Raw genomic sequence first — 23,673 nt, forward strand, 5'->3', positions numbered from 1 at the left:
AAAATTAAAAAAATTAAAACTAAATTTACATTTCTTAAATAATTCTTATCTTTGCCGTGAGATAAATCCACCCGTCTGCTGCTCTGGGTCGGATAAATCAAACAGACCATGTGGCTGACAGTGTGCTGTTTGTTCTGCAGGAGACATGGTGGAGGACGTGGTGACAAACGCTCTGGGCGGAGGAGACAAGGATGAAAAGGAGAAGGATGGAGGAGGAGGAGGAGGATTCCTCTCGTTCTTCGGCGGCAACAAGAAGGAGAAGGAGGACAACGGAGGACTCTTCTCATTTGGAGATGACAAGAAGAAAGAAGAGGAGAAGGGAGGGTTCTTCTCAAAGTTCCTCGACAAAGACGACGACAGCAAGGGGACGCCAAAGAAGGCGGGGTTTGCAGGTCTGTTCAGTGAGCAGGAAGGAGATAGCGCCGCCGGGGGGGTCGACGCAGGAAGTGAAGAAAGTGGAGGAAATAAAGGTCAAACTGTAGCACTCAGTGACAGAGGTACGTATGTTCAAACACTAACCAGTCCTCCACATGAACCTCCAGATACATCGTTTGATCATGTGACTCCAGAACGACACAGAGTAATACCACTTTCTACCTCAAGAGGCGATAGTGAGTCACTGTTTACTGTTTACAGTGAATCTGTGCTGCGATGTTGTCAAGATATCAAAATGCTTCGGAGACATGAGAGCCAGCAGTGAATCAGCAAAGAGCTGCAGGTCAGTTCATGGATCATGTTCTCATGACCACATGTTGACCGGCCGTCATCATCTCAGGAGTCGGGCTGCTAGCAGCTGAGATGAGCAGCTGGTCTCACCCGGCCAGCGGCTCCCAAACATCTCCCAACACATCCCAGCAGGTTTACAGACTGGAGTTACTGGGATAAACTGGCCACATGTTGGAATCAACATGTTACTTTCTCTCTTGAAATTATATTAAAACTTGATAAAGTGACTTAATAATGGTCCTAGATCAAAAATTAAAACAGTTTTCAGCCTGGCTCAAAATCTCCACCATTGCTGCTGCTGCTGGCTGGAGGCAGCGCTGCTTCTTCTTCTTCTCATGTTGGACGCTTCTGTGACTCACTATCGCCTCTATAACAATAATAACCACAGGGTTACTGTTAGGGGTCGATCGTACTATACAATGCAATACAAACTACTTTATTAATCCCACTAGGGGCAGTTTATTTGGAGCACAAACAAACAAATACATAATTAATACAACATACAGCACACAAAAGGAATAAAACTCAAACACCAGAGAGCTGTACGTAGAATAAAAGAACTTTCAATAAGATCAATAAATGAGCTTGATCCACACAGTAAAAAAGATCCGATCAAACATCTACCAACATGTAGAACATTTAGTAGTCGCATCACAGAGAAAATCAATGATTTAGTTTAACAAGCAGCTGAAACATCATGACGCCTTTATGGCAGCACTAGAATACGCTCAGACACTGCCGTTCAGGCTGTTTCATTTCATTCATTCATTTGTTCCGTTCGTGTCGATGCAAAGCTCCAGAAAAAGATGAGAACAAAACCTCACATCACCTGCTGCTGACTCAAAACTGAGATAAACAATAGAAACAGATGATCTGTCAACTCCAGTTACTCAACAATCATTATTTACAATTATAATGAGAAAAAAGATACAGACACAATAATTTACTATCAACTAAGAAAAGCTGTTGTCTGTCAGCTTCATGTCATCTAATTATTCTTTCTCTTTCCTTTTTATTGAACTGAAAAATATGTGAACAACCTTTAAATCATCTCCAAAGAATTCCACAGTTTGATGCCACAAACTGAGATACACACCTGCTTTAAAGTAGTTTAAAATTAAATTTCCTTCTATGGTCGTCGTCCTCAGAGCTAAAAACACACTCACATAACTTACAATGTCTGTAACTCAACCAGATCTTTAAGTTTCATTAGTCCTGACTTGCTAATAGTCTGTTGATGTGTTCTCTTTGTAGCATTCATTCATTCATTCATTCATTCATTCATTCATTTCCCTTTTCCAAATTTGTGTAGCTGAATGTGGAAATCTCTCTGAGTTGATTGGAAGGTGATTCAGATCACCTGTTGTGCCGGGTGACTGGATCCTAAATATTAACTGGGAAAAGCTGGGTTCATTCTCCTCTCGGCCAATCAGGGTGTGACGATGACCTTTATCTGGGGTTTAAGAGAGGAGAGAAACTGCACACTGGGTCCACTCTGATCTTTCATCGACTTACTGCAGACCCCATTTAATCAGAGATTGTGAGCCACAAACTCTGGTCTGTTCAGGCCCTTTTGAGTCTTCATTGCTGTCCTTTGCATTTCTGATTGAAGGTAACTTTGGAGCCCAACTTGAGAGAATATTAACAAAATAAACCTTTCAACCAAGAATACCACTAACCAGATCTTAGTGCTATTCATGCAAGAGTTCTGCTTGCATAACGATAGCCTAACGCCTGCAGGCTTTATTTTCTTTATTTGGTCATTTTCATAAAAAATCATCCTTTTTGAACACTTATTGAAGAGGCATTTGTTTATTATTAGAGACATTTTTAATTGTGAAGGCACTTGTGAGGACGTTTATTTTTTTTTTTTTTGTATTTATTAACTGAATACACCTTATGTGTAATTCTTACTGCTGTTTTCTGTAATATAAATAGTGGCTTTATGTTGCTGTAGTTACACTTTTTAAAAAAACGCCCGACTTGTGGTTAGAAACAGGAAATGAACAGCGGTCTCCTGTGGCAAAGTTCACTGTTGGTTACTGCTTCCATCCACCCCGAGAATAAGTTAAATTAAATCACTATGAATCCTTAAAACATTGTTTCCTCCCTCATTAAAATCCAGAATCTGTAAATGTTGATGTCTAAAGTTTTCCTGCTGGACACCAGATGTTTCCTCCTTCACTGTAAAGTCCATTCTCAGTGTTTGTGCTCTGGAGGCTTCAAGTTTTTACATCACATTGTGTGAGTTGAATACTGGACCATGATTGGCTCCAAAGCTGTGATGTCAAAGATCCTGTACATCCAGGTGTTAAACCGAGATTTAAGGTATAATATGTAACTTTCCTGCATTAAAATGTCTAAAAACAACTAGATCTCTATTATATATTCCGTTGAGTTGTGTACTTGCATTATCCCAAATGTTTCCAACCATTTTCAAACCCAGAGAAATCTGCAATTTAAATCAAGATCATAACATAACAGCCTCTACCAAAGAGTATACATGTACAAGATGATGATGACCAGAAACTGTCAAATATGGACTTTTATCCAGTTCTAAGCCACATTTTTACGAAACACTTTTCTGATCTCTGATACAACATATAACATTTAAATGATATATCAGTTGATTTAGAGTCGTCTTACAAACCATTAACTGGTTCATTTAGTTACTTTGTCATCATGTTTTCTCTGTTATGAAGGAAATTCTGGCTGCAGATATAAGCTTGTTCAGTTTGAACTGATTCCTGCAGTAATTTGTCTCTTTTCTTCTGTCTCAGATCTGCTGGACGATCTGTTCGATGTGGCTGAAGGAACATCAAAAGGGAAGTAAGACAACCAGCCATCATCAGCCTCACCTCTGGTCCTCCTTTGTGACTTGTCTGTAACCTCGTCTGTGCCTACAGCCGGCTGATGAAAGCCCTTGCATTTGCAGTATTATCATTATTATGAACCAGGTGTCAATGGCGGCTTTCCCGCCATGCATTCAGATCAGCGGAGCTGATGCAACAGACTCACTCTTCATTCACTTGTGTGTGAAACGGTTTCTATTTTAAAAGCTTACTGACTTTTTACTGGTGAAGCTTTTATTGCAGGTACAGTAAGTGTCTCTCCTGTGCTGCGCCGTGTGCAGGGAGGACTCCTCGCGCGCACGCATGTGTGTGTGTGTGTGCGCGCTGCACACAGCGGAGCAGACGAGAGACAGTGAACCAGTTGAAGTACTCGAGTTGATGACAATTACACTTGTTACGTTACTGTAAGTGCAATAAAAGCTTTGCCAGTAAAAGTAATTTATTAATGTTATCTGCACAAAAGAACAACACACCTGCAATTAATGTTTATCGCCACATGGTGCCACCAAAAAGAACAAACAAGATCTTCAAGGTTATTGTTTTAATATGCCTCCTTCACAAAGTGACAGGATGCATTCAGATGGAAAGGAAAACTGTAGTTATGTCAAGTATGGGGTACCTCAAGGATCAGTTTTGGGAGCGTTTTTTTATTATTGTTATTATTTTTATTCTCTTTCCATATGCTCCCATTGGATCATATTATTGGTATACATGGTGTTTCTTTTCACTGTTATGCTGATGACACACAGCTATATGTCCTCGTTAAGCCCACTGACCTCGGCATGCTGAGTGCCGAGTATATGTGAGAAACTGGATGTCAAAGAATTTTTCTTAGTTGAACTCAACCAAAACAGAAATTCATGTAATTGGCTCCAGCATTACAAACATTCAAATACTGCCATCTACTGGGTTCCTGCCTGAATATATTCAGCCTGTTGCAACAAATCCTGACGTCTTGATTGACTAGAATTAAAATATTTAGCATATTATTATTATTATTATTATTATTATTATTATTATTGTTACACACTGATTGCATCGGTCTGTTAGCTTAGCGTAGCAGATCCATTCACCCTGTATGTTACATCGTGCTCCCTGCTGTGCTCGCTTTTTCAGGGTTAACACACTTATTATATAACAAAATAATATTGTTATCGTTGTTGTTGTTATTATTATTATTATTATTATTGCTGTTGTTGTTGTGCCTGAGTGTTGAAATAAATTACATTTAATTGTGAAAAGCTAAAGATTTTGTGAAATATTTACTCATGTTCAGGTTGATATCGACCTCAGAACATGGTTAGCTTAGCTTAGCATAAAAGCAGGGGTAAACAGCTAGCCTGGCTCTGTACAAAGTTTAAAAAAATACACCCAACAACACCTTTTCAACTTCAGTGACAAACATGTTGTAACATTTTTCTTTAATCTAAACAGAAACGTAAAACTTTAAACTGATTCTTGAAGCTATGTATTTTGTTTGCAGATAATCATCTTCTTTTTTTATAATATTCTGACGTACCGGGTAGCCAATCAGTAGCAGTCAGTGCTTATTTATTTATTTATTTACAGTATAAAAGAAAGAACATGGTATTTTATGTTATAACATCACATCATCGAATCTGTAGATACACAATAATCTTTAATAAATCGACTGTGTAAATATCCTGAGAGCAACAAATTCATCTACAAATATCACCTTTACGATCCAAAACAACACACAATCAGAGCTGAATCAGGCTTTATAACAACCCTCTGGACTGGGTCTGATCTGGATCCTGTCGGGACCAGCAGGGTCTGGATGTTAGTGGTCTGATCTGGATCCTGTCGGGACCAGCAGGGTCTGGATGTTAGTGGTCTGATCCGGATCCTGTCAGGACCAGTAGGGTCTGAATGTTAGTGGTCTGATCCGGATCCTGTCAGGACCAGTAGGGTCTGAATGTTAGTGGTCTGATCCGGATCCTGTCAGGACCAGCAGGGTCTGAATGTTAGTGGTCTGATCCGGATCCTGTCAGGACCAGTAGGGTCTGAATGTTAGTGGTCTGATCCGGATCCTGTGGGAACCAGCAGGGTCTGGATATTAGTGGTCTACAGTGTGTCGGGGGGGAACTGAAGGTCCAGCAGCGTGAAGTCCTGAGTGACAGGGACGCTGTTCTCATCGCACAGGAAGTGGCTCCGCACCGTGATGATGAAGGTTTTTCTCGGGAGGCAGAGGAGGGTCTGGATCCTCTCTGCTGCCACCTGGATGAGCTTCACCTGCGAGCCCGGAGCTGACAGAGACAAGTATTAATACTACTAGTACTAGTACCACTACTACTAGTACCACTAGTACTAGTACCACTACTACTACTACTACTACTTCTACTGCTACTTCTACTGCTACTACTACTACTGCTGCTACTTCTACTTCTTCTACTACTAATACTACCTCTAGTTTACTTCTAGTTTAACTACTTTTAGTTTCTAGTTTAATAACTAATAATGTAGTTTGATAACTGTAATAATGTAGTTTAATAATGTAGTTTAATAACTGTAATAATGTAGTTTAATAATGTAATTTAATAACTGTAATAATGTAGTTTAATAATGTAGTTTAATAACTGTAATAATGTAGTTTAATAATGTAGTTTAATAACTGTAATAATGTAGTTTAATAATGTAGTTTAATAACTGTAATAATGTAGTTTAATAATGTAGTTTAATAACTAATAATGTAGTTTAATAACTGTAATAATGTAGTTTAATAATGTAGTTTAATAACTGTAATAATGTAGTTTAATAACTGTAATAATGTAGTTTAATAATGTAGTTTAATAACTAATAATGTAGTTTAATAACTGTAATAATGTAGTTTAATAATGTAGTTTAATAACTGTAATAATGTAGTTTAATAACTGTAATAATGTAGTTTAATAACTGTAATAATGTAGTTTAATAATGTAGTTTAATAACTGTAATAATGTAGTTTAATAACTGTAATAATGTAGTTTAATAATGTAGTTTAATAACTGTAATAATGTAGTTTAATAACTGTAATAATGTAGTTTAATAACTAATAATGTAGTTTGATGACTGTAATAATGTAGTTTAATAACTGTAATAATGTAGTTTGATGATGTAGTTTAATAACTGTAATAATGTAGTTTAATAATGTAGTTTAATAACTGTAATAATGTAGTTTAATAATGTAATTTAATAACTGTAATAATGTAGTTTAATAATGTAGTTTAATAACTGTAATAATGTAGTTTAATAATGTAGTTTAATAACTAATAATGTAGTTTAATAACTGTAATAATGTAGTTTAATAATGTAGTTTAATAACTGTAATAATGTAGTTTAATAACTGTAATGATGTAGTTTAATAATGTAGTTTAATAACTGTAATAATGTAGTTTAATAATGTAGTTTAATAACTAATAATGTAGTTTAATTACTGTAATAATGTAGTTTAATAACTAATAATGTAGTTTGATGACTGTAATAATGTAGTTTAATAACTAATAATGTAGTTTGATAATGTAGTTTAATAATGTAGTTTAATAACTGTAATAATGTAGTTTAATAACTAATAATGTAGTTTAATAACTAATAATGTAGTTTGATGACTGTAATAATGTAGTTTAATAATGTAGTTTGATAACTGTAATAATGTAGTTTAACAATGTAGTTTAATAACTGTAATAATGTAGTTTAATAATGTAGTTTAATAACTGTAATAATGTAGTTTAATAATGTAGTTTAATAACTGTAATAATGTAGTTTCATAACTAATAATGTAGTTTAATAATGTAGTTTGATAACTAATAATGTAGTTTAATAACTGTAATAATGTAGTTTAATAACTGTAATAATGTAGTTTAATAACTAATAATGTAGTTTGATGACTGTAATAATGTAGTTTAATAACTGTAATAATGTAGTTTGATGATGTAGTTTAATAACTGTAATAATGTAGTTTAATAATGTAGTTTAATAACTGTAATAATGTAGTTTAATAATGTAATTTAATAACTGTAATAATGTAGTTTAATAATGTAGTTTAATAACTGTAATAATGTAGTTTAATAATGTAGTTTAATAACTAATAATGTAGTTTAATAACTGTAATAATGTAGTTTAATAATGTAGTTTAATAACTGTAATAATGTAGTTTAATAACTGTAATGATGTAGTTTAATAATGTAGTTTAATAACTAATAATGTAGTTTAATTACTGTAATAATGTAGTTTAATAACTAATAATGTAGTTTGATGACTGTAATAATGTAGTTTAATAACTAATAATGTAGTTTGATAATGTAGTTTAATAATGTAGTTTAATAACTGTAATAATGTAGTTTAATAACTAATAATGTAGTTTAATAACTAATAATGTAGTTTGATGACTGTAATAATGTAGTTTAATAATGTAGTTTGATAACTGTAATAATGTAGTTTAACAATGTAGTTTAATAACTGTAATAATGTAGTTTAATAATGTAGTTTAATAACTGTAATAATGTAGTTTAATAATGTAGTTTAATAACTGTAATAATGTAGTTTCATAACTAATAATGTAGTTTAATAATGTAGTTTGATAACTAATAATGTAGTTTAATGATGTAGTTTGATAACTGTAATAATGTAGTTTAACGATGTAGTTTAATAACTGTAATAATGTAGTTTAATGATGTAGTTTGATAACTGTAATAATGTAGTTTAATGATGTAGTTTAATAACTGTAATAATGTAGTTTAATGATGTAGTTTGATAACTGTAATAATGTAGTTTAATGATGTAGTTTAATAACTGTAATAATGTATTTTAATGATGTAGTTTGATAACTGTAATAATGTAGTTTAATAATGTAGTTTAATAACTGTAATAATGTAGTTTAATGATGTAGTTTGATAACTGTAATAATGTAGTTTAATAATGTAGTTTAATAACTGTAATAATGTAGTTTAATGATGTAGTTTGATAACTGTAATAATGTAGTTTAATAATGTAGTTTAATAACTGTAATAATGTAGTTTAATAATGTAGTTTAATAACTGTAATAATGTAGTTTAATGATGTAGTTTAATAACTGTAATAATGTAGTTTATTGATGTAGTTTGATAACTGTAATAATGTAGTTTAATAATGTAGTTTGATAACTGTAATAATGTAGTTTAATGATGTAGTTTGATAACTGTAATAATGTAGTTTAATAATGTAGTTTAATAACTGTAATAATGTAGTTTAATAATGTAGTTTAATAACTGTAATAATGTAGTTTAATAATGTTGTTTAATAACTGTAATAATTTAGTTTAATAATGTAGTTTAATAACTGTAATAATGTAGTTTAATGATGTAGTTTGATAACTGTAATAATGTAGTTTAATAATGTAGTTTGATAACTGTAATAATGTAGTTTAATGATGTAGTTTGATAACTGTAATAATGTAGTTTAATAATGTAGTTTGATAACTGTAATAATGTAGTTTAATGATGTAGTTTGATAACTGTAATAATGTAGTTTAATGATGTAGTTTGATAACTGTAATAATGTAGTTTAATAATGTAGTTTGATAACTGTAATAATGTAGTTTAATGATGTAGTTTGATAACTGTAATAATGTAGTTTAATAATGTAGTTTAATAACTGTAATAATTTAGTTTAATAATGTAGTTTAATAACTGTAATAATGTAGTTTAATGATGTAGTTTGATAACTGTAATAATGTAGTTTAATGATGTAGTTTAATAACTGTAATAATGTAGTTTAATAATGTAGTTTAATAACTGTAATAATGTAGTTTAATGATGTAGTTTAATAACTGTAATAATGTAGTTTAATGATGTAGTTTAATAACTGTAATAATGTAGTTTAATGATGTAGTTTAATAACTGTAATAATGTATGTTCTGCTCTGTGGGTCATTGTTTACTAATTATTGATTACATGTTCTGCTCTGTGTGATGTTATTTATCAGCTTCAGTGTCTCACCTGAGCTCCGGTGGAGTTTATCTGGTGGAGCATTGAGGATGTTCTGCAGTGGAACAGGAGGAACCTGAACACACACCTGACTGCTGCCCCGCCCACTCACTGTCAGCACACCTGGCCTGAAACACACACACACACATATGTATTTTTAGGGTTAATCCATCTGTTCAAACTCTTTAAATTAATCGTAAGCCAAAGTGTAGCCCCGCCCACTAGCAAAGATCCAGCCACATGATTGGATAGATGGGATTGATCATAACGATGATGTCACAGCACCTGTAGTAGCGGCGTACGGCGGTGTGAGGCAGACACGGGTAACAGGGACCGTAGATGCCATTGGCGTCGGTATCAAGCTCAGCGGAGCAGCTGCCGCACCCGGTGTACGTGATGTCACCACTTAGCGCCACTACAATACCAGCCAGAGGCGTGCAGCTGTCCAGGACCTGCTGTGGTGCATTCTGGGAAGGCTGGGAGTCCTGGAACTGGAAGGCGATGACCTGGACTCTGAGCTCCACCTCACCTGGGACGGAGAGAGCAGGTCAGCTGATCAAAGTTATTATCACATGTACACAGCTGTAATATACTTTACTGTACTCCACTGTATTTTAATATACTTTAACAGTGTAATATACCATAAGAGTCTCTGCCTCACCGCTGTATTTCTGGGACAGCAGTGTGTCGAGGTCCAGCTCCAGACTGCTGCAGTTTCTGGTCCGGACGAGTGGCAGCAGCAGGAAGTCCTGCGCCCGGCGGTCTGCGGCGTCCAGAGGCCGGACGGAGCTCCAGGGGGTGGAGTGCAGCTCTGGTAGGTCAGAGGTCAAACCCTCCCTCACCAGGAGGAAACGGAGGTCCCAGACAGCCTCTGACGGAGACAATGACGTCACAAAGTTTAGTCATCATGTTGTTTATTTAAACGGGTTAGGGTTTACTCTTGTCTGTCTTAACACAGCGTGGAAATGTGTCTTAGTTGCAGTTACAGTTCCTTCTCATCACACTGACTCTGAAGATATTCTCTCTGAACGAGATGACACTGTAAGTGAAGCTGATATGAAGCTTCAGTCTCAGTTAGACAAACTGAGTTGGTCAGTATACTGACCCCGAAGATACTCGAATTTGATCTCCATGTATGGAAAGCAGGAACTGCTACATGCACACATGAACGCATCGGGATCGTATTAAACGCACAATATGTAATTTCAGCCGCTAGGGGTCTCAATCAAAACAATAACAAAAGATGGAGTGTGATGACGGTGTGAAGTAGCAAGGGATCATGGGAGTTGTTGTCTTCACTGTTAAACAACCAGCGTCTCCCAGTTAGGATTACTCTATTGTTAATGAATGAACTAATGTATATATCAGTTTTCTTTTTGTCTTTATTGTGTGTGTAAAAACAAGATATAATTATCCAACACTCTCAAAAATGCCCACCACACATTTGAAACCATTGTTAAACCATTAGCCAGAGTTGAATCACAAACCTTTGTAGGCAAAACAAGCTAGCAAGCACGACAACTGCATGTTAACCACATAAACATTATTCACCCGAGCAGTCTATTCAAAATACTCTCCTCCATTAGCTACCATTAGAATATTAATATGATCTTGAACATAATTTCGCCCTTTTACACAGCCTGTTCAAGGCAGGAATGCTGCGCCGTTATTCCACCTCAATGTTCTGTATCAAAGGTTTGACCACGGAGTGGGGGGGCATTGTTGTTCAGCCGTTAAGCCAGCAGGGGAGGGAGTCACACTGCCGGATCAACATCTGTGTAAAAAGGAGAGCCGGCATGGCGGGAATACACTCACTAGAATCCAACGCTGTTGTTGTTGTTGTTGTGCTAAACATCACGCCTCTGATTGCAGGCGTGCTATCTAAAATCACACCCGGGGGTGGCGTTATGCATAATGAGTGGTCGTCTGTACAGCAACACTGTTGGATCTCTGTGTAAAAGGGGCTGATGTCATCTGTACTGGGAGCTCTGATAGATAAATAGATTCATTCTCAGCTAAAGGAAAATAGAAGAATGTTGAAATAATTTTCCAGGACATTTTACTTTTTCTCTCATTTTCCATGTGTTTTCCATGACTGGGAAACTGTTTCCAGGTTTTCCAGGAAGCGTGGGAACCCTGAATATGCAGGTAAATTACTGCAGCCTAAAGTAGAAAACTATAAGCTGAATCACTTCTATACAGCAGAAAATGTGTAAATTAAGTAGAAAACTTGGATCAACAGCTATAAATGCAGTTTGTCCTGTGAGGAGGCCGTCTTACATCTTTTATGTTTTATTACCTGCTACAGGTGTCTGCAGGCTGTTGTATTGATGTCCTGTAGAGTTTGTTTACAATAATAAAGTAATATATATTATATATATATCCTTCGGAATCTGAATGTTGGAACGGTACTCGATGCCCAATCCTAGTGGGCGGGATCTCAGATTTGATTGGATAGTGGATGCGTGATGAAATGAAAGGTAATTAAGATAAATAATGAATGATGTATAAATATTTTGTTATTTTTGAATGTACAGTATATATGTTAACTTGTTGAAGGATGAGTTGAGGCTTTGTTATGATTATGAATAATGTTTATTTGTCGTTAACCTGCTCTGACCTGATAGGCCAGTTTGAACTGGGAAGGCGGGTTCTCGTGCTATATAACTGGGAGTGTAGTGGGAGGAAGGAGGAGAGCACCAAAGGTTCTCCTGTTATTCCAGCACACACCTGCCAGCTTACCTGCACCTCACCTGACAGCAGTCACAGTAATGGACTGAGACACACAGAGATGTGTGTGTGTGTGTGTGTGTGTGTGTGTGTGTGTGTGTGTGTGTGTGTTTGTGTGTGTGTGTGTGTGTGTGTGTGTGTGTGTGTGTGTGTGTGTGTGTGTGTGTGTGTACCTCTGTCTCTGTTAAAGCGAGGCAGCCAGTCAACAGCTGCTCCCCACAGCAGCAGCGCCCCCTGCTGGCCGTCCGGCTGCTCCACAGTCACAACAGCCTGAAGCTGGAGGGCCGACCTGCAGCGAGACTCCGCCTCCCCCCGCCACTCTGACACACATACACACGCACACACATTAATTACAGCTGATCTGCCAGTTTGTGTCATCACAGTCCTCCTCTACCTCTTCTTCATCATATCTTCATCTCTTCTTGCTGAAATCAAACTTCTTCTGTGGTGTTTTCAGGTTCTTCTCGTGTTATTTAAGGTGAGAATGTTGTTAGTCTCACTAACAGACGGCAGGTCTGATATTTAAATACTGAACACATTCATCAAACTTTTAACTGCTTCATTTTATGGGCTTAATAGGTTTAATCTGATCTTCAGCGTAACGTTTTCCTTCTGCAGCAGATAAACCAAAGTTTACTGTACTAAGTATAATAAATACCGCAGTGTAAGTATAATAAATACCACAGTGTAAGTATAATAAATACCGCAGTGTAAGTATAATAAATACCGCAGTGTAAGTATAATAAATACCGCAGTGTAAGTATAATAAATACTGCAGTGTAAGTATAATAAATACCGCAGTGTAAGTATAATAAATACCGCAGTGTAAGTATAATAAATACCACAGTGTAAGTATAATAAATACCGCAGTGTAAGTATAATAAATACCGCAGTGTAAGTATAATAAATACAGCAGTGTAAGTATAATAAATACTGCAGTGTAAGTATAATAAATACTGCAGTGTAAGTATAATAAATACTGCAGTATAAGTATAATAAATACTGCAGTGTAAGTATAATAAATACTGCAGTGTAAGTATAATAAATACAGCAGTGTAAGTATAATAAATACCGCAGTGTAAGTATAATAAATACCGCAGTGTAAGTATAATAAATACCGCAGTGTAAGTATAATAAATACAGCAGTGTAAGTATAATAAATACCGCAGTGTAAGTATAATAAATACAGCAGTGTAAGTATAATAAATACTGCAGTGTAAGTATAATAAATACAGCAGTGTAAGTATAATAAATACAGCAGTGTAAGTATAATAAATACTGCAGTGTAAGTATAATAAATACAGCAGTGTAAGTATAATAAATACTGCAGTGTAAGTATAATAAATACTGCAGTGTAAGTATAATAAATACAGCAGTGTAAGTATAATAAATACCGCAGTGTAAGTATAATAAAGACCGCAGTATAAGTATAATAAATACTGCAGTGTAAGTATAATAAATACAGCAGTGTAAGTATAATAAATACCGCAGTGTAAGTATAATAAATACAGCAGTGTAAGTATAATAAATACAGCAGTGTAAGTATTATAAATACTGAAGTGTAAGTATAATAAATACTGCAGTGTAAGTATAATAAATACCACAGTGTAAGTATAATAAATACCGCAGTGTAAGTATAATAAATACCACAGTGTAAGTATAATAAATACCGCAGTGTAAGTATAATAAATACCACAGTGTAAGTATAATAAATACCGCAGTGTAAGTATAATAAATACTGAAGTGTAAGTATAATAAATACTGCAGTGTAAGTATAATAAATACTGCAGTGTAAGTATAATAAATACTGAAGTGTAAGTATAATAAATACTGCAGTGTAAGTATAATAAATACTGCAGTGTAAGTATAATAAATACAGCAGTGTAAGTATAATAAATACTGAAGTGTAAGTATAATAAATACAGCAGTGTAAGTATAATAAATACCGAAGTGTAAGTATAATAAATACCGCAGTATAAGTATAATAAATACCACAGTGTAAGTATAATAAATACCGCAGTGTAAGTATAATAAATACTGAAGTGTAAGTAAAATAAATACTGCAGTGTAAGTATAATAAATACCGCAGTGTAAGTGTAATAAATACCGCAGTGTAAGTATAATAAATACCACAGTGTAAGTATAATAAATACCACAGTGTAAGTATAATAAATACCGCAGTGTAAGTATAATAAATACCGCAGTGTAATTATAATAAATACCGCAGTGTAAGTATAATAAATACTGAAGTGTAAATATAATAAATACCCCAGTATAAGTATAATAAATACCGCAGTGTAAGTATAATAAATACAGCAGTGTAAGTATAATAAATACCGCAGTGTAAGTATAATAAAGACCGCAGTATAAGTATAATAAATACTGCAGTGTAAGTATAATAAATACAGCAGTGTAAGTATAATAAATACTGAAGTGTAAGTATAATAAATACTGCAGTGTAAGTATAATAAATACAGCAGTGTAAGTATAATAAATACCGCAGTGTAAGTATAATAAATACAGCAGTGTAAGTATTATAAATACTGAAGTGTAAGTATAATAAATACTGCAGTGTAAGTATAATAAATACAGCAGTGTAAGTATAATAAATACCGCAGTGTAAGTATAATAAATACTGAAGTGTAAGTATAATAAATACTACAGTGTAAGTATAATAAATACCGCAGTGTAAGTATAATAAATACTGAAGTGTAAGTATAATAAATACTGCAGTGTAAGTATAATAAATACTGCAGTGTAAGTATAATAAATACTGAAGTGTAAGTATAATAAATACTGAAGTGTAAGTATAATAAATACAGCAGTGTAAGTATAATAAATACTGCAGTGTAAGTATAATAAATACAGCAGTGTAAGTATAATAAATACTGAAGTGTAAGTATAATAAATACAGCAGTGTAAGTATAATAAATACCGCAGTGTAAGTATAATAAATACCGCAGTGTAAGTATAATAAATACAGCAGTGTAAGTATAATAAATACTGAAGTGTAAGTATAATAAATACCGCAGTGTAAGTATAATAAATACTGCAGTGTAAGTATAATAAATACTGCAGTGTAAGTATAATAAATACTGAAGTGTAAGTATAATAAATACTACAGTGTAAGTATAATAAATACTGGAGTGTAAGTATAATAAATACTGAAGTGTAAGTATAATAAATACTGGAGTGTAAGTATAATAAATACTGCAGTGTAAGTATAATAAATACTGGAGTCTACTTAATGCACAGGACTGAAAACTGAAGTATAAACATTTTGTTTATTTGTGTTGTTTACAACATTTACCCTGTAGGATGTATTTCAGCACCACAGACAGCGATGTTAAGAACTCGCTTTGGGAAACGTGTGTGAGTTTAAGTGTGTTTGTAGAAACAGTCTTAACGGGGAACTGGACAGATGTACTAGCTGATGAAGCTCCGCCGTACCTGTGCAGGTGTGTGTGTGTTTGACACGCAGCAGTGCATGAACCAGCGTGTTGACTTGCAGTGACCTCAGGGTGGCGTAGGGGAGGCGGTTCAGTTCCTGAGGGGGGTGGTGGGGTAAGGACACCAGCAGGGGGCGCCGCTCACGAAGAAAGCCACACAGACAGCTGAGAGCGTGGGTATCCACCTGCTGAGGAGCTGCAGAGAGAGGGGGGGGGTTAACCAGAGGACAGGAGGAGGAGCAGCTGATTGGTCGGGTGTGGTTTACCTGTCGGGGAGGCGGAGCTGGTGATCTGTCCCAGGTTCAGCAGTTTGCTGCTGAAGGTTGACTGCAGCAGCGTCTCTCCTCTCCACCTGTCCTCGCTCACCTGTAGCTCTGATATAACAACACAAACACTTTAATACCATTTATTATCATATATTTACTTTACAGTACGCAGCTAATAACCTTTAAACATGAATCACATAGTAGTAAAACATACAGCACGGATCGGACAATATGTCACTAAGATCATTAACCTGATCTGTGGGTTGCAAATATTCCGTATATATACAGCGCATATATATGTGTATACATTAGCAATCATATTATCATATTAAACTGAACTGGTCAGCTGATTCTGAACCAACCTGTGATAAGCAGAACGTCTCCAGGACTAACGGTCACCGCCCAGAATGCCGCCCGCCGCCACAGCACCACCTTCATCTCAACAGCTGATTGGTCCGTCACCACGATGGACGCCAGAGGGACGAAGGTTCCCGCCGACGGCCCCAACTTCACCTTTAATCCGACAGATCAGACGTGATGCAGAAAGTATTTAAACGCTAGAAGAAGGAAAGTAAATATTAAAGTGGCTGCTGGGACGTTGAATCAGATGGATTCTCATGAAAGTTCAGACATTCATGTTCCTCAGAGGATCAATCGTCTGACTTCCCCCCAGCGCCACCATCAGGTTGACTTTTTAGTTCTTTATTGAAATATCTCAACAACTATTGGATGGATATGAAATTAGTTTCATGATCCCGTTAGGATGAACTGTAATAACTTTAATCCTCTGACTTCCCTCTAGCGCCACCATGAGTTTGTGGGTTTGCTGACGTTGTATTGAGCTCCACAGAGCTGTTAGCATGTTAGCTGCAGACTCTTTGTCTTGTTAAATTTTCCAATGATCAAAAGTGAAAACTGTTATTTATCCACAGTTATATCACAATAAGTTTGAGATTTCTACACTGGAACTGAACTCCACCTCACCTTGACCTCCTTCAGCTGACAGGGGTGGACCACCGCCACCAGGACCGAGTACCGCCCCCCGACTTTGTCACAGTGGACCAGCAGCGTGGGGGCCCCTCGGGGCCCGGTGGTGGCTTCAGTTCTGTATTCAGAGAGTCGAGCTTTTTTAAAGTCGGGTGATTTGGAGGGTGAGTCGTGCCGCTCCGCCTCCTGGGAGCAGAGCACGCCATCTGAGGTAGCCTGCAGGACGACACCCCCTTCCTCTACCTTCGGGGTGGGGCGGGACTGGCGGGACAGCTCGGTGGGGGTTCCAGGTGATGGGGTCGCAGGGCTGAACAGCTCCGGCGTGCTGGAGGAGACAAAGGGCGGGGTTTTCTCAGGGCTGGATGCTGATTGGACATCTTGTCTGCCTCTCAGGATTAACGCCTGACTCAAAGTCCATGTGGTGAGATACTGAGTCTGGACGGACAGATCCTGGTGTTTAGGGCAACGTGGAGGTTCAGGTTCTGGTTGAGCTGCAGGGAAACAGCCGTCTAGATACTCATGAACTGAAGCCGAACACTGATTCTCCTTCTCAGAGTTAAATGTGCCGCCTGATGTTGCTCGTCCTTCTCGTCCTTCTCGTCTTCGTGACGTCTCTTTGGTCCAATCATCATCCAGATCAGTGTTTGTTTGATCATCCTGTCTTCGTGACCTCAGCATTGAGCGATGAGCTTCTACGTTCTCTCGGTCGGTTCTTTCCTCCTCTGCTGACAACCTCACTTGATTTCCAGCTTCGTCTGTAAAATGAGAATAAAATGTTTTTGTCTCTTTCCTTAAATTAATAGCAACATTTATTTGTAGAGCAAAAAACAAGTCACAGAGCACCATAAAAGGCAGCAAATTAAAAACACCGGTTCCTGTCGGGTCCCCGAACGCCTCACCTGCTGCAGGGCGCAGCCGTCCGTCCCGCCAGGTGAGCTCCAGGTGTCTCCAGCCGGCAGGGGGACGCTCCTCACCATCCAGCCCAGCTTCAGACACTCCGTCTGGGTCAGAGGAGGGAGGAGGAGCCCCGAGGAAGACGTGGATCCTCGGCCGGTCGCACATTGCTGCCTGGTGAGGAGACGGAGAGTTACGGAAGATCTGAAGATGTGACGTTTATCAGCAGGTTAACAGGTTTCCATACGACTCATCTTTTAAAAATGTAACTCAGACGTCACATCATGTGAAGTTAGAGAATTGATCATGTGACCAAACCAGGTGTTTTACCAGATGTTCATGCTGACTGGACAACATTTTTAGAGGCACTAGCAGTAAACAGAATATTTAATATATATATCTATTTATTTTTAATATTATTTAATATTTTATAACCATCAGCTGGATGATCGTGAACTTCTTTTCAGACGTTCATGATCCTCAGAGGACGGATCCTGCTGACTCGTCCTGTAGCGCCACCAGCAGGTGTTTGGTGGCGATTTATCACCTCTGCATTTACAGACATATCATAGCATCGTTTGATGATGGAAGTGTTTAATTATTCCCATATTACATTACCTCATAAGAAATATTAAGAGCCTTTAATCTGTAACAACTATCGTCCAATATCCTTCGCAAATTAAAATTATAAAATCTTGCCACAACTCTCACAACAATATTACTTAATCTTATCAGAAACACACTGACCAATCTGGTTTCATGAAAAACCCACGTTCATCTGACAACAAGGAAATTATTCAACACAACACAACACAACACAACACAACACAACATAATCAGAAAACGCTCCCTCACCCTGCAGCGCTGTGTACTTCAGAAAGCTAGAATGATCTACTGGAAACTTGAGCGTCAATAAGAACCAATGACCTCGTTTCTTCATGACATCGACGTCCAAAACGAGGACGTCGGCTTTATTCTAATCACTGAACCGCTAGCTGAGAAAATAACAAGAGGAGAATATAAAATACTGTGATGACATCATCCTCTACCTATCAGACTCTGTCATATCAATCAGTTTATTACTGGTTGGTTGATTATTAATGGTTCAAAGGTAAACTGGGAAAATGTGAGTTACTGCCTTTAAACAAACTGCAGTATCAAATGTAAAAAATACAAATATTAAATGCAAACTTATGCGGTGAAATATTCAGTCCAAATGTTCTGATGTTTAACTGAAGCTGAATCTGAATGAAAATAACTGATTATTATATTCTTAAAATGAATTCCCTGTAAAGAAAATGTTTCTGTGTGATTTTGATCAACATGTTTCATGTGAGGAGAAAGAAACTCGCATTGATCCTGCAGATGTTTCTCCTGTCTCCTCTACAGCTGGGATTGATAACCTACACTTCAGCCAATCAGACGGCAGGATGCAGGGATCAATAACCTACACTTCAGCCAATCAGACGGCAGAATGCAGGGATCAATAACCTACACTTCAGCCAATCAGACGGCAGGATGCAGGGATCAATAACCTACACTTCAGCCAATCAGACGGCAGAATGCAGGGATCGATAACCTACACTTCAGCCAATCAGACGGCAGGATGCAGGGATCAATAACCTACACTTCAGCCAATCAGACGGCAGGATGCAGGGATCAATAACCTACACTTCAGCCAATCAGACGGCAGGATGCAGGGATCGATAACCTACACTTCAGCCAATCAGACGGCAGAATGCAGGGATCAATAACCTACACTTCAGCCATTCAGACGGCAGGATGCAGGGATCAATAACCTACACTTCAGCCAATCAGACGGCAGAATGCAGCGGCAGGTGGCGGCCTGTAAAGCACAAAACTATCCAGCTTCTTAATGTCTTTGAGCTGATTCATAGATTATACATGATCAATAATCAATAATCAGAAACTGGCCAGATTAAACTGATACAGATAGTTTGCCGCTCTCTGCCCCTCAGACATCCCATAATAAACACGCAGTGTGCAGCTGTCGTGGCTGTAGAAGAACATCATGAATTCAAACCGTCATGTATCTGAACGCTGCCTACCTGCTTCCGTCACATCTCCGGCTGCTTCCGCAAACACACGTGACTCCGCTGCTTCCGCCATTTACCAAAATAAAATGATATGTGAGGAAGCGACAGACTTTCAGAATAAATCACAAACAATGATTTAAAACATGATGTTATTTAATAAATGAAACTTTATTTAAACGGCATTACTGACTGATTATATTTGGTGCCAATGTTGAGCTGAAAGGTTATTTAATAAAGGTTATAAATGCAACTCAAGTGTGTAAATGCTTGAAAAAAAGTCTTCACACATCAGTCTTTAGTAGCAGCTGAAAATGATCCATCTTTATACTTTAACTCCAAACTGAAACTAACATATTTATATAATCTGAATCAGAACATGCAGGTGGTGCATAACAGTCAAAAAATACAAACACTTCCCTTTGAGATTCATAAACATTGAAAGACAGGTGATATAAATATATAAATACAATTTACACAATGAAAAAATATAGTAAGAATATATTCTAGGTGAAAACAGAGCTGCTGAGTTTAAAGATATTGTATAAACTGAATTTGGAAAATTGCTCCTATTTCAGTTGTTCACGACACTGATGTAAAATAAAAATGTTAAAATCTGAGAAGTCTGAAAAGTGTTTTTAATTCATGAATTATCCCTCCATAAACACTCTTTGAGTTCATATTTATGTTAATTTGGGTTTATTTTCATGTTTTGGGGGCTGTAGGCAAATACAGTCTAACTTTATTATATATTATAAAAATATTAACACAACACAGTACAAATATTGTAAAAACCCTGCATTCAAATGTTTATTTAAAGTGAAGAGTATTGATCAGAAGCTCCAGGAGTTCACTGAGTGTTTTTGTGATACAGTTTGTGGTGATTTATGTGCTCTTTTAAAGTTCCTCTAAAGTCTTTTTTAAACAAACAAAACAGGTTAAATGAGTAAAATATGCACCAGACCGCTGTGTAAAATTCACTTTAGCTTCTTTTCTTCACTTTAGTATCAAATGTTCATGTTAAATAAAGTTAAAAATCTGTTTGAATGCTTAATAAAGTTAAAGCTGTTTTCAGGATTAATAAAATTAAAACTGTTTGTAGTTTTCAGGTTTAATAAGTTAAAGCAGTGTGTAGTTTAATGTTTAATAAAGTTGTAGTAGTTTGTAGTTTAATATTTAGTACATTTTTAGTAGTTTGTAGTTTGACAGGTATCTGCAGTGGCTGCAGAGACACCTGAGCTCCGCGTGTTAAAAACACGCAGCGGCACGTGCACGAGCAGTCACGCAGCGGTGCGGGAACAGGAAGAGGAAGCTCCAGTCTATCTCCTCTCCTCTCCTCCGGTGTGTCGGTGGTGTCAGCTCTCTCAGCCCGAACATGCTCCGGTACTTCGGACAGATTCTCCCCCGGGCAGCCGGCGGCTTCCTGCCCGCAGACAGCGCGCTGCCGGCGGCCGCCGCCCTGCTGCGCTGCCGCGGCTACAGCCAGGCCGTGGACCGGGACGACGACCCGAACTTCTTCACCATGGTGGAGGGCTTCTTCGACCGGGGCGCCGCCATCGTGGAGGACCAGCTGGTGGAGGACGTGCGGAGCCGGGAGAGTCCGGAGCAGAAGAGGAAGCGGGTCCGCGGGATTCTGCGGATCATCAAGCCGTGTAACCACGTCCTGAGCGTCAGCTTCCCGATCCGGAGGGACGGCGGCGAGTGGGAGGTGATCGAGGGCTACCGGGCCCAGCACAGCCAGCACCGGACCCCCTGCAAGGGAGGTGAGAGCCCCGGTACCGGCACCGGGATCAGGACTGTCTGGGGGAGCAACTAAGTACTTTAACTCAAGTTTATAGTGCAGCACATTTCATACAGTAACTCCGGGTCCTGTACTCATTAATACATGGAAAACAGCAGAACATTAAGATACATCAAAAATAAGAGAATAAAACATGAAAATACATTTAAAAAGTACTCAAGTATTGTTATTAAGTACAATGTTGAGGTACTTGTACTTCAGTTTCTTTTAAAAACTAAAACTCAGATTCTAAAAACACAAATGAGACTCAGAAAGAGAGAAATGTTTTCTTACTGCTGGAGATTCATCTGAAAACGGAATGAGTGGTACTATACTATACTCAAGTACAATTTCCATGTGATGCTACTTTCTACATTTCAGAGGGAAATATTGTACTTTCTACTCCACTACATTTATTTGACAGCTTTAGTTACTTTTCAGATGAAGATTTGACACAATGGATAATATAACAAGCTTTTAAAATACAACACATTGTTAAAGATGAAACCAGTGGTTTCCAACCTTTTTGGCTTTTGACGTCTTACAGAAAGCAGTGTGTAGTCGGGGTCACATTTCAGATATTAGCAGTAACGACTCCATTGTGTTATAGTGATAGACTGATCCTTTAAATAGTGATCGAAGAGCTTCAAACACTCGACAGCCACTCAGAGCCTGTCGGCCACAGCCGTGGGTAAACCAGTGGAAGTGCAAATAGTGGCCAAATCTCCAGAAAAAGCATTTGGCCCCTGAAGAAAGATGAACTTCAATAGTTTATATCAAAACTTAAATGTTCTTTTTCACAAATCAGCTGTTGGTAGAAAGCAGATGCACATTAATCTACATGAACATCTGCAGGCTGCAACACAGGAAACATTTTCATATAGGATATATATACGTTAATATTTAGTACTTCACTCTACTTCTGTTGCTGTCTGATGGAAAAACGACGTGCTGTGTGATACACTTCTAAAAGAAAGAGACGCTTCATTCTTACAGGTTCCTTAATTTTATACTCATTTCCTGGAAATATCCAGAGTAATGTTAATATTATATTAGAGTATTACAGACATGGTTGTGCAGTTTGGTACAAATTATAAGAAAAAATAGAGGAAAGCGTTCAGATGGTTTATGTACCTGCTCATATTTGGGTTCCTGTAAATCTTAATAAATCAACAATTCTTAAACTGACAGAAAATACATAGTTTGTATTAATTTTGACATATTAGATTCACTCTTAAAACCCTTTAATGAGCATATTTCCAATTAAATAACCTTTCAAAGACTTGAATGTTGACTTTTGTTGTACTTTTTAAACTTGTTTCTTATCATTTGTACCAAAGTGGATCTAAAAATTATCTGTTAAATACCTGAAAATGTATTTATTTCTGGTCTCTATGTACATTACCAGTTTATATACAGACTGGTCTCTACGTACATTACCAGTTTATATACAGACTGGTCTCTACGTACATTACCAGTTTATATACAGACTGGTCTCTACGTACATTACCAGTTTATATACAGACTGGTCTCTACGTACATTACCAGTTTATATCCAGACTGGTCTCTATGTACATTACCAGTTTATATACAGACTGGTCTCTACGTACATTACCAGTTTATATCCAGACTGGTCTCTATGTACATTACCAGTTTATATACAGACTGGTCTCTATGTACATTACCAGTTTATATCCAGACTGGTCTCTATGTACATTACCAGTTTATATACAGACTGGTCTCTACGTACATTACCAGTTTATATCCAGACTGGTCTCTATGTACATTACCAGTTTATATACAGACTGGTCTCTACGTACATTACCAGTTTATATCCAGACTGGTCTCTATGTACATTACCAGTTTATATACAGGCTGGTCTCTGCTTACATTACCAGTTTATATACAGACTGGTCTCTATGTACATTACCAGTTTATATACAGACTGGTCTCTACGTACATTACCAGTTTATAT

The 23,673-nt window shown here is 37.1% G+C and overlaps 2 protein-coding genes across 4 annotated transcripts in view; one reads left to right on the forward strand and one right to left on the reverse strand.

The window, feature by feature from the left end:
- Window positions 1-4,104: 4,104 nt before the first annotated feature.
- Window positions 4,105-20,013, reverse strand: shld2 (shieldin complex subunit 2). Of its 3 annotated transcripts, none has more exons than XM_067611029.1 (11): window positions 19,934-20,013; window positions 17,870-18,038; window positions 16,968-17,725; window positions 16,346-16,496; window positions 15,984-16,091; window positions 15,719-15,913; window positions 12,442-12,588; window positions 10,200-10,409; window positions 9,824-10,067; window positions 9,551-9,666; window positions 4,105-5,845 (listed from the first exon to the last, which is right to left on the reverse strand). In XM_067611029.1, exons 2-11 carry the CDS (start codon window positions 18,030-18,032, stop codon window positions 5,664-5,666), a joined length of 2,274 nt encoding a protein of 757 aa, XP_067467130.1. In that variant the 5' UTR covers window positions 18,033-18,038; window positions 19,934-20,013; the 3' UTR covers window positions 4,105-5,663. The 3 variants fall into 3 exon arrangements, with proteins under 3 accessions (XP_067467130.1, XP_067467131.1, XP_067467132.1); XM_067611030.1 differs by lacking the exon at window positions 19,934-20,013 and adding an exon at window positions 18,720-19,924; XM_067611031.1 differs by lacking the exons at window positions 4,105-5,845; window positions 9,551-9,666 and having other exon boundaries at window positions 9,829-10,067; window positions 10,180-10,409.
- Window positions 20,014-21,197: 1,184 nt separating this feature from the next.
- The window catches only part of LOC137197538 (glutamate dehydrogenase, mitochondrial-like), a 33,091-nt gene continuing 30,615 nt past the window's right edge, over window positions 21,198-23,673 (forward strand). The window contains exon 1 of the mRNA XM_067611032.1: window positions 21,198-21,681. Within this exon, the coding sequence (XP_067467133.1) occupies window positions 21,294-21,681 (388 nt within the window). The 5' untranslated portion in view covers window positions 21,198-21,293. The remainder of the gene's footprint in view (window positions 21,682-23,673) is intronic.

Source organism: Thunnus thynnus, chromosome 14, assembly GCF_963924715.1.
Source record: "Thunnus thynnus chromosome 14, fThuThy2.1, whole genome shotgun sequence".
In the NCBI taxonomy this organism is placed as follows: Eukaryota; Metazoa; Chordata; class Actinopteri; order Scombriformes; family Scombridae; genus Thunnus; species Thunnus thynnus.

Excerpts from the sequence above, each read along its gene's own strand:
- shld2 (XM_067611029.1), bottom strand. The coding sequence starts at position 18,032 with ATGTGCGACCGGCCGAGGATCCACGTCTTCCTCGGGGCTCCTCCTCCC. Across the intron at positions 15,914-15,983 it reads CAGCTCCGCCTCCCCGACAG|CTCCTCAGCAGGTGGATACC; the intron begins GTAAACCACACC and ends CTCTCTCTGCAG. Across the intron at positions 12,589-15,718 it reads ACACACACACACCTGCACAG|AGTGGCGGGGGGAGGCGGAG; the intron begins GTACGGCGGAGC and ends TATGTGTGTCAG.